Consider the following 12,290-nt stretch of genomic DNA (forward strand, 5'->3'; position numbering starts at 1 on the left):
TACCTGTTTGGTCCGATGAATCACGTTTCTCCGTTTTGCTCTTGGGCTGCTCTACGCTGGGAGTTAGCATTGTGGCTAGGGCAGGCTCGACTGTTGCCACAGTTGGCTTTGTTTCCGCCGCCTCAGCGTGTGTCTTGTGCCACATGCAACAGATAAGCAGCAGCACTCCAAGCTGGCAAAAGCAATAAATAAATATAACATATTAATATTTGCATTTGCAACTATCATTAATTAAATTAAATTGTTGATTTTTATGTGCATTGCCTTTGATGCAAAATTATTATATTTTATGCATTTTTTGTTTCCTTTGCATTGTAATTTCACAATAATTTAATCAAACTGATTTATAAATGCAATTATTAATTTAATTGTGGCCGCGTGGCATGCACTGCATAATGCTATTAAATAAATTAACTGTTACGCTCGTTGTTGTTGTTGTTGCCGCTGCTGACGTTACAATAATTATAGTACACATTCGCATAATTAATAACTATTAATTATGCTTGCAACAAGCTACACTTCTGTATGCCACGTTCAATGAACCCGCTTGCAATTACAGTTACTGTTGTTTTAATGCACTTAAATAAATTAAGGCAAAGTTCATTGTTCGGCTAGCTATGCAAATAAGAAAACCTAATATTAAATTTCAGCTTAGTCTTAATTCAAGTCAAACCGTTTATATATTTTTCAATATTTTATACCCATTTTTCAATTGATTACAAACTTTTCTTTTTGGCAAGTGCATTTCATTTCGTTTCACACTCACTGCAATTATTTATGCTAACTTAATCACATTGCTATCATTTCATAGTTACAATTTAAGCTTTGATAAAAAAATTGTATGCAAAAAAAAAAAATTCAGTTTATGCAGCATTTGGCAACATTTATGATTAAGTTCGTTAAATCGTTTATCCAACTGCAGTGACTTAATTTATTATTAAATAAAGCAAATTAAGCGCCGTGCGCTTAGCTTTATTATTTCAACATTTTTTATGCATTTAAAACAACAAATTTGCGCCAGTTCATTTCATTTATTTAATTTTATATTATTTTATTATTTGTTAGTGTACTGTTTGCATTATTCACCTTTTTGAGCGCCATTTTGTTGTTGCTTTAAATAAATTATTTTGTTCACTTTATATTTCTATATTATTTATGCACTTGATATTGACACTCAATTAAAAATATGCAGCAAAACAACAGTAAAAAAAATAGAAAAACAAAATAACGATAGAGCAAAGATAATTTGGATTTATTTATTTATGTGCACGACTTTTGCCGCTTGCTATTTGCTCTCGGCTGGCTTGGTGTATACACATTACGTATACGCCACCGTTGCGCGTTTGGCGTTGTTGTTTGTTGTTTGGTAGGCGCGTGTTGCTTTTACTGTGTGTGAAGTGAGAGTGAAATGGCCAAAGCGTCGCTGCGGCATTTTATAGTCTAAGCAAACAGCATGCGGCATGTGGCGTGCAACTTGCAGCTGCGGCCTAAGCCTAAGCATGGGGTGCAAGCACCTGCCAGCTAAACAGCGCACATCATTTGATTGTCAGTTGTAATTGTTATTGTTGTTGTTGTTGCTGCTTGTTGCATGATTATAATTAGTTGTTGGCCTTGCTTTGCATTGTCAACAGTTGATAATGCGCTAAGCTTGTGGGCAAACCTTAGACAACGAGCTTTGTAATTAACGCTGAGGGCACTTTTTAGTTTTTTGCTTTTGTCCCGCTCATTGCAACATGCAATGTGCCACGCGCAAATCTTAACTTGCCACAAGCTGCGTCTCATTTGCGTGTCCCTTTGGCCTCTGCAGCTGCAGCTGACAAGCTTTGACCTGTTGCTGTCCCTGTCCCTGCCCCACTCTGCAAACAGCTGTGGCTTTGTTTATGCTGCTTGTGCCTGCGTCTATTGCATTGTGTGCTTTTATCCACAGGCATTTAAGCAACATTGTTGTATGAATTCCTGCAGCTAATATTCTATATTTGCATAATAATTTATAGTGCATGCTTTGCCGCAGTAATTTGAGCTGGCATTTTGGCTTGCTATATACAAAAATTTATATTGGGCTTAGTTCGTTAGTTAGGCATGCTTCAGTAGTAGTCCCTGTTCTATAGTCTTGAACTAATTACAAGTGTGCTGCAATTAAATTTTACATTTCAATTATCGTTAACTGGCTTTTGTCAAACGCTTATCTTACTTCATCGACTATAAACCGTCAAGCAATGTGAATTTTACAACTATTAAGAGTTTGGCGCTATAAAAACTACAAAGCTGTGTGTGGTGCGTTGGGTGGCTGCGTTGGCTGCTCGTTCAGCAGCTTTATGATGCTACTAATAAAAATCAAGTGGCTTTTTTTTTTTTATAAAACTTGATTGTTACTTTTTGGCAACAACAACAACAAACAGTAATAATAATAATAATAATTTACATTATGTTCAAAATATACCCATATCAAATAAAAACAGCCACACACATGACATAAAAAAATAAAAATAAAAAAAACGTGGCAAGTTTAAAGAGCGCGTCGGCCCTTAAGCGCCTTAACACTAACATGCTTTAATTGCTGTTAGTGCTACGGCTTGCTGTAGTTGTTAACTGAGCCAGTTAGAGCCAGGCCAGGCCAGGCCAGGCAGCCAGGCAGGCAAAAGAGTTATAATTAGCACTGCAAGCATTTACAGCAAAAAGAAATAAAATTGTATATAAAGAACAGCAGCAGCAACAAAAAAAGCAGAAGTAGCTCAGGCAGCTAAAAGCATAACAGCTGTGGCTCGTGTCTGTTTATGACACAGCCAACCACCCAGCCAGCCACCCACACACACACACACTGACAGTTACGGCTTTTGCTGAACGAGTTGAGCAAGGATTAGAAAATGTTAAAGCAGCCAAAGCCACAGCCAGTGGCAACAGCAGCAGCAACAGTAATCGACTTGTCTGCCTTTATGCCAAGGCTTTTAGCCACATTCTCACGGCTGCCGACATGTAATTTTGGCTGTATGTGCTTACAATTGTTTAAGCGGAATTTGTTGCCAACACTTAAGAGCCAACAAGCAGCGCATGTTGCCAGGCTTAGCAGCAACAAGTGCCAAATTACAAATAAACATCAAATACGCGCAACAACAACAGCAACTTATATAAAAATGCTGCTAATATTTAAGCAAAAAAGTTTGTAGCACTTGCAAATAAGCTGCAAATATTTTGAAGTGCTGCTTAAATTAAATATTATAAGCTATGTTCCATCTAACTATATAGCTAAAATATATTAGATTCAGCTCTGCTACTTTTGTATTTAAATTAAATTGAATATTCAGTTCCTTAAACTCAGCTACTGTCGCATCTTAAAACTTATGCAGAACTTACAGTTTCATTTGCAATATTTAGTCAAGTTTACATATGCGGCGGGGGCTTGTTGTTGTTTAAGCTTTCAACTGGTTTGGCAAAATTAGTTCATACTGGTAGCTGCTCCATTTGCATAAATATGAAGCTTATACCAATCGCTTATCGATGGATGCTCCATATAGAAAGCAATGAGTCAGAATATATTTTGCTGTGGGCGTCTCTCTCTAATAATAGGTGCTATTAAAAGTATTATGTAAGCAGCTCTAATGACAGAGAGCGTGCGAGATTATTGCGAAATTGAAATTGTTCAAATGTTGGCGTTGTCAATTTTCATGCGTTGCAAGCTCATTTCATAATCAACTATAAAATGCCAGCACCAACCAGCAGCAGCAGCAGCAGCTGATGAATAGTTTGCCAATTTGTATGTGTGTGTGCCAGCAATTTGGTCATATTCATGTGTTGTTGACCAAAAGAAAATGAAATAAGGCGGCCACTTGGCTGACACAACTGACAACTGTCGTCTAAAGCTGTTTAATTAGCTCGCAATGCGTATACGACCAGTTGAACGTTGAACAGGAAATATGATGCGTGCTGTTTGCTGTTTGCTTTTTGCGGCTTGCTTGTTGGCAAGGAAAAGCGCAAGTCAAACTGCATTATGCAATGGCTTAAGTGTGGGCTGATTGCAGAAACTAAATTAGCACAGCAGCCTCAAAAAAAGTTTCAAGTTGCTTGCTTGGCTTTGCTTGCTGGGTTGGCTCTTCAAACAAGTTGGTTTTATGCCAAAAAAGGAAACCGACAGCACCAGTTATTGCCACGGAAACGCGTTGCTGTTACTTTTACCCATTGTTGTTGCTGCTGCTGCGGCTGCTGCCGCTCTGTTAACAACCGGCTTTGGGGTGTCCAGCTAAAGGCGCTCAAGCCAAAGTGAACTGGTTTAAATGGCTTTGACTGTGCGCCTAAATCAGCCGCATGCATTGGCCTTAACTTGGGCTGCGAGCTGCGCTTCGACTTTAGCGAATATTTTAATGCGCTGCGCCAACTAAGGCAAGCGAAATAAACTGTAAGAATTATTGCATTATTGCTAAGCTTAATAAATTAATAGACAAGTCGCAAAATCAATATAAAATGCATAAAATATTAAAACGAATTTGCTCAACATTTTTCTTTTAAATTAAAGCAAAAAGTTTTAGCCTCGACTTTGTTGCTTGCAACTTTAGGCAGTTGCTGATTCAAGTTGTCAACAAAGCAAAGTCAAGCCGTAACCCAAACAGCGGCAAGACAGACGCTATGTTCAAGAGATTTAGATTCACAACTTGCGCCACTGTCGCCAACGGGCTCCCCAAACAGTTAAAAGCAAAATTATTCATTACAATTTCCGCGCTAGCAAGAAATACAAAACAAAAAATACAAAATAAAATGTATGCATGTATGTGTGTGTGTGTGTGTGCAAAAAGTAAAGCAAAGCACAAGCCGCGCACGCGGATATGGACAAAAGAAAAAGTTTTCCATGAAAATGTTTCAAATGCTCATTTGAATCGACTGTGTGGCTGCTGTATAGGCGTGGCTGCTGCTGCTGCTGCCAGCAATTGACTTTGAATAAGTTTCACATTGAAATGATGGCAATTTCTTGGCTGCTGCTTAAGCTGCGACACTGGCGCAGATAATTTGAGGCGATGCTGTAATTTTGCTGGTTAAGGTTTTTTGCCAGTAAACAACTCGAGGCCTCTGCTCGTTGCAGCAGCAGCAGCGTGCCACAGGCGCGACCACAGACGCGACCGAGACGCGACAAGATGTGGCCGTTAGGCAGCCACTTCATTTTATTGTTATTGTAATTTATTTTGTAATTTTGCTTACGCAGCGCCAACATCTTATGCACTTGACGGACCAACCGCCCGCCCGCTTGCCCCCACCCCTTTAACCACTTGCCACTTGTTGCGAGCCGCCAAAAGCAAAAGCGAAATCAAACTTCAAGCTTCAGCAGCTTCTACTCAACAGCAGCAGCAGCAGCAGCAGCAGCAGCAGCAACAAATATATGTTTGTATATATAAAAACGCTAAAACTTTGCTTAATTTTAATCAAAAAAGTTTGTTGTTGCCAGCAAAATGCGTTTAATTGGACAAGGGAATACTACACACATACAAATACACACACACTAATGTATATGTGAGCGCAAAATAAAATATAAAACGCGTGCTGGCAACAAAATGTACAACATAAACAATTTAGGGCCGCGTAAATACGCTTGTTAATTCAATAATTGTTATGACAAGCATGTGGGCTTGTTAACAGCTTAATTTCAGTTTGTAAATACTTTTATGTACTATTATTGACTGCCGCACAGTGTGGCTAGAGTTAACAAAATTACAGTGAATGCAAAATTCTTTTAGGCCAAGAACTTAAATGCTTCGAATTACGTGCATGGGCTAATAAAATCAGTGCCTGGCCTGGCTTGTGGGTGCCACACAACAAAGATTAAATTTGCAAATGCACAAACTGCTAATAAACTTGGCCCAAATGCGCAATTCAATGCCAAACGAACGACCAGCAGCGAGCTGGGAGTGGCTGTTGTGAGTGAGAAAAAGATGAACGCAAATTGGGCAGTGAAATGAAAAACTATTTAAATGCAATTGCCTGGCCAAAAAGTAGTCGATTTACCCCTCAAACTGAATAATCGAGTGAAAACAGTGTAAATATTTTTGTGCTGAGACTCGACACACACACACACAAATGCAAGCAAACCAAAAATTCTGACCTCGAATACGGCCAAGTAGTATCTACCAAAAATGCAACGCTTGCCAACTGCTGCAACCACCCACCCACCAAACCACCCAACAAGGCAACACCCACCCAGCCACAGCCACGGCCACGGCCGGCAGTTGGTTGAAATATTACAAGTGAGTTAGTTCCGCTATCAGTGCTGCATCCGGCATGCAGGCGAACCAGGCTAAAAGCGAACCAATAGCCAAAGTGGGTGGCTAGAGACAATGGCCTGGCATGGCGGGTTGGCTGGCTGGCAGTTGCTGAAGGTCGTTATGTTCATATTCCAACGATTTTGTGGTGCAAACAATGTGGCAGGCGCTTAACGGGCATAACTGTGAAAAAGGTGGCCATCGACACTGCAAAGTGAAATAAAAGTATGAATAAATAAGCAATAAATAAACTTAAACACAGACACACACACACACACAAATTCGCTGAAAATCAATGTAAGCTGAGTATTTTGAAAAGAAAGCAAACAACAGTTGTTATTCAACTTTTCTATAAAAAACGTAGCTACATTGCATCAAAAGCTGTATAGAGCGTTATTTAAAGCTGTCTATGTATTAGTTGCAGGCAAACAATTGACACCTTGAATTACTCTATTTAATTATTTAACTCGTTTGAGCCCAAATTTATATATTTTTTTAAATATATTCATTTTGTAATGCTCTAAAAAGTATTTGAACAAAATTTCAAGTCGTCAGTCAATTAAATTTACCTGTTTTATTATTGAAAATATATTAAATTTAACTTTAACATAATTTAGTTAAGTTATTTATTAACAATATTGTATTTATACTTCTCAGCTTTTCGTATTAATAATAAGTAAATTAGACTCTTTCAAAAAGTCGCAGAATTATGCAACAATTTTTTTTTCTAATTTTTAATTAAATCCAAATAAGTCCAAATTAAAATGTTGTTGCTCATAGAAACAAAAACTACTGTAAAAACGAAGAATTAGCAGCAAATAATAAAAGAAACAATTACAGTTAGTCTTTAAACATTCGAGTTGCTCATACGCAACGTTGGGTTGGAATGAATTAATAACTATTATGTTTATTAAAGTTTCCAGTTGAGTCTTGCGATTGAGTGTGGCGCATATTTTTAATGAGAATCTGTTTGTATATATGTCAAGTCGCTTGCTATACAAACAACTATCTCTTGTTGGCATAAAGACATCAAGCTTGGCATGAACATGACTGCAGCTCGTATTTTTAGCATGAGAGATGTGTAACTAAACGTTTTTTTGTAGGCGCCAACATAAACTGGCAGCTGCGTGAAACATTAGACAAGCTACCGCATGCATTACATGCCTCTAAGCCAGCTTCAGCTTCGTGTTGCACACACAGAGAGACAGAGAGAGAGAGAGCGAGCGAGGGAGAGCGTTAGCGAGGCAGTCAAGTGTGCAACACTTTGGGCAAGTGCTGCGCATCTTGTTGCATTTTTTTTTAACATTTTTTTTAATATATATATTTATTTTTACTTCTTGCTGTTTGCGTGCATTTGAGTCAAGTTGAGTTACTCACTCAGTCAGTCACTCAGCGAGTCGCTTAGTCAGTTAACGTTTCCTGCCCACAGCAATTATATCACTTCCCAACATCTCACTTTTCATGCCATGGCAGTGGCATTCGTGCGTGCAATATTTAAGTTAATTTGCAGATTTTCCATTTACTTTGTGGGTGCGCCTAATTTTCTTGCTTCAAATGCAAGCTACTTGACTTGCCACTTGGCTGCAATGCGGCAGCGGAACAGACGCAAAGCAGCGGCAAATCAAGCGCAGCAGCAGCCACACCACAATACAAAAGTAGCAGTTAACATTTGAATTATTTAACTAATCGCTGTAATTATAATGAATTTCAACAGCTGCTGTTAACGGAAGCATTGAATTATTTCAACTAATTTGCATTAAATGATATCTGGCAAACGCTCTCATTACTTTCATTTCATTTAAATGAAGTGCGTATTTTTCAAGCACGCGCTGTCTTAAGCGCAATGTAGCGCATGTGAATCAAATTTGACAGCAATGCGTGTGTGCGTGTGTGTGTGTGTGTGGGTGTTAATAACTTTGCTACAGGCTGACGCAGGCATAAGCTACGTGCTGTAGCTACCCCAAGCCAAGGCGCTCTTTAAACACATTTCCTGTTTGCCAAGTGCTTGACATACGCTACGTTATGTGTGTGTGTGTGTGTGTGCGTGTACGTGTGTGTGCGCTCATAAGAAACCCCATTCTTATGTTAAGCAAGCAAACGTAACGCGCTGCTGCTGTACGGCATCAACTGTTTACTTAAAATGCACTTCAAATGTAATTATTGAAATGCTTGGGCGCAAATTAATTCTGGCTTTGCCTCCCCCTCCCCCCCATCGGCAGCCACAAGCAGCTGGAAAACAGGTGCAAAGCAAATACCAGTAAATACCAGCAAAAAGCTAAAACGAAAACGAAAAATGAGAATTAATTTTCAAACAACTTTTACTTTCGCCACCTTTTGAGGCCTGAGCCCTGAGTTAAAATTTTTACTTCAAAGGTGTTATGTTTATGCGTAGATTTTTCGGCAAGGCTGTGTCTAGACTGATTAAAGCTAATGTTGGCTTTTCGTGTGTTCGTGAGTTTTGTGTTTGTATTTTGCTTGTATTTTATTTACTTAGGCTAAGCGCAAGAGACCGCAAAAATAAGTTGAATATTAAAATTTATATTTTGCCCGGTGCCGAGAAGTATGCAACAATTTTTTGTTAGCACAGAAACCACATAAAAAGCTTCTCAGCAGACAGTCAAGTTGCTATATATACATATATAATGATATTTTTGTGACTTCAAATAGTATAAAGCAATAGAAGTTGTAATTTTAAGCAATTCGACTTGGCTAGAGAGCAAAAGCATGTAAAATGTTTGAAAATTGTTGAGCTATAAAAGCTTAAACGTTCACTTCAAGCACTGGGGGCAATTGATTGCTCCGGTAAATGTTTGTATACAACGCAGCCAAAATGCACAGCAGTTCGCCATTGACTGCAGCAGGGCACAAGAAAAGAAAGCAAAGCAAGTCTGGGTAGGGGCAGGGGTATGGAAATGGGAAATGGTTCGATAATGGCGTGTAACGATTTATGTAAAATTGCCAATTTAATTTCCTGCGAAAAAAGCAAAAATGCAGTGCACGCATGCCGAGCTAATATTCAAATGATGGCACTTAAAGCAGACAAACAAACAGATGTACCCATTTACATTACATACTATACGCTAGTTGTATGTCTATGTAAGTAGTTTGTTGGTACAGACTGTTGCTGTTGCTGTTGTAGTTGTAGTTGCTGCGCACACTCGAAATGAACTGTTGAACTGTTGTATAGCAAATGAAATTTCAGTTTGAAAATTTACGGACGCATTAAATTTGCAAACCAAATAGCAGGCGTCGAGTGCAAAACCTTTTGGGCACAGGAAGACAAAGTTCGAACAACAGCAGCAGTAGCAGGAGCAGCAGCAGCAGCAGCAGCAGCAGCAGCAACGAGCAGCACGGCCAAAACAGGACAATGTCTGGCTTGGACAGCATGCCAAAAGCAAAGTTAATGGCCAGCACGTCGTGCCGAGAGATATGGGAGCCCAGCTACCAATAGAAGTTGATGGTGCTGCTGCTGCTGCTGCTGCCTTTATAGGTCTCTGGCTTTTAATAGTACACACACACATAGACACATAGACACACCGCTCTTGCACACTTTTCTATTTGGCCTGTCGCTTTTTACATTTTTAATGAAATTATTTTCAACAATTTATAATTGCCACGAGCAGTCAAAGCCCGTTGCTCGCTCTATGGCTGACCTGTGCTACGTTTAGTTAAATGCACCCCGGGGAGATTTTTCGTGCCCAACAAATTACGACTATATGAATTATACGTTATATATGCGCCATCAAAATTTACATGGGCCAACTTGCTTAAGCGACATTTGTTACACAAATTTTGACATACAATACTTTAACATTGTGAAATAAAAAAAAATATGAGGCATAAATTGTATAAAATAAATGAAGTGTGCTTAATTAGCTGCAGCTAAGTCTTATGCGCATACTTTTGAGTGCCTGCTGCGTATTAATATTAATTTTTAATCGTGATTAGTTAGTCGGCATTAAATGTGCTGCTAAAAATAACAAGCTGACATTCTGTCATTTATTTGCTTGTTCTTGCCGCTCATTGTGATTGGCTGCGTTGACAGAGACAAGGCACCTTACCCTTATCAAACAGCCCGACGTGTCGCATTGTTAGCCCTAAGCAGACCCAAAAATACAAATACACAACAGATATAGATATACAACAAGCAAACCCCAAAGCAAAGGTGCAAACACACAGCAATGCACAACAAAATGCTCTGCACTCGAACTGGACATTGGCAGTTGTTACACACAGCTACAGGGTATCGACTAAGTCTGGCAGCAGCTCGAGCTCAAGTTATGAATGTTGGCGTTATTAATGTCCAGGCCACTGGCGCCTTGATGTATTATTTCTTTTTTTGTGCCTTTGTTCGCATGCGTAGCTCATTAAATTTTAATGATCACACACAATCGCATAATCATATCAATCAAATGAGCTAATAATATTTCGGCGCTTTATTTATGTAAATGTAAATGTTAATGAACAACCAAGTTAATTGATATTTGTACCGATGATGCCAAAAAGTGTGCGACTTTAATTTAAAGTAAAATTTCCAAACAAGCTGTCAAAGAATATGCACTAACAAAACAAAAAAAAAAAAACATGTAAACAAATGTTAATGCTTGCAATTTGGACAAAGAAGCTTTAGAAAAGAGCGCACGCTGAAAATGCAGCCACTTAGTTCATGAATATGCATATTGTGTGCTTACTACAACAAAAACAACAGCAGCTTTGAGTGTGTATGTGTATGCGTGTGTGTGTGTGTGCTATTAGTAGCTGTCACTTGTTACATGCATGCACATTCAGAGATGTCCTTCCATTTGTTAGTCCAGCCCACAAGCTCCCAACTCAACCCACTTGGTTGCTGGTTGTGCTCGCGTTTTTGCCACTGTTTACTATTAAATTAGCATATGAAAGAGCTGCCAACACACATACACACACACACATTGACACATACTCAAACGCACACACATGTGCACATGTTTTGTATAATAGCTGGACAGCTAGTAAATATTCGCGTAGTTTACATATTTTTTTAAAGTTTCATACATTTCATGCATGTGCCTACATCATTTATTTATATACATGCAGATTTGCCAGCACTTTGAGTTAAAAACAGCAGCAGCAGCAGCAGCTTAAATATTAGAGCAAGCACTTGCAATTCGTTTTTTTTTTCAGTGTTGAAAGCTTTGCTAAAATCGAACTTCCGCAGTTTTGAAACTTGCCAGTGCTGCGCGTAGGCGCAAGCGGAAGCACCAAGTTTTGTTTAAATGATGAGCAGCAAACTTGTTAATTAGCCAGCACGAATTCCAGATGAGTTCACAACTAGAAACCACAAAAAAAAAACAACAGCACAAAAAGCAAAAAGTTATTGCAACATTAATAAGCAGGCACTTTTGTAATTGTGTAGCGCACTTAGGTCGCTAATTAAAATGAAACTTGCACATTATTATTAAAATAACTGTATAGTGTATAGAGCGCTCAGGAGATGCAGTGGCAGCTCTCGCGTCGACACTGGCCAATCCAATGGTCCAAATGCTTGCAGTACAAATGGCACTTGGGAAAATGTGGATGATAGCGCGAGCGCTCCAGGCACAAGCCACGATCCATGGCAACGGCGCGCGTCTTGATGGATACAATGCCCAGCGGCTTGGGTGTGCTGCTGGCGGCGGCGGCGGCGCCTGCTCGCTCGGCGGATGTCAGCTCAAAAATATGCTCATCCATTGCTTGTGGTGCAGGCTGTGGATTCGCATCGCGTCGCCGTGGCAAATGCGCTGCCTGCACGCAGAGCAAGCTCAAGCTTAGGCTAAGTATAATGATGGATTTCATCTTTGGCTGCGTGTTTGCTGCTTAGGATTAGAAACGCGAGTGAACGTCGCTAATAATAATTGTATATTTATTCAATTGTAGCAACTGCCACTTATCAGTCACAAAATTCAAGGTCACAGTTTATAGCGCTAATCACGCGCCCAGCGCATAATTAATAATGTGGGTCACTTGATAGGCGCGCGCTACACTTGAAGCAATACAATTGATTTGATAAATACGCATATGTGTTGCGCTTATAAC

General features: G+C 39.3%; 1 protein-coding gene across 1 annotated transcript; it reads right to left on the bottom strand.

Moving 5' to 3' along the window:
* Positions 1 to 11,575: 11,575 nt before the first annotated feature.
* On the bottom strand, positions 11,576 to 12,074 carry LOC108606138. The gene has a single exon (XM_017995992.1). The coding sequence runs from the start codon at positions 12,048 to 12,050 to the stop codon at positions 11,703 to 11,705; it is 348 nt and encodes a 115-aa protein (XP_017851481.1). The 5' UTR covers positions 12,051 to 12,074; the 3' UTR covers positions 11,576 to 11,702.
* Between the last annotated feature and the right edge of the window lie 216 nt (positions 12,075 to 12,290).

Source organism: Drosophila busckii, chromosome X (genome assembly GCF_011750605.1).
Source record: "Drosophila busckii strain San Diego stock center, stock number 13000-0081.31 chromosome X, ASM1175060v1, whole genome shotgun sequence".
In the NCBI taxonomy this organism is placed as follows: domain Eukaryota; kingdom Metazoa; phylum Arthropoda; class Insecta; order Diptera; family Drosophilidae; genus Drosophila; species Drosophila busckii.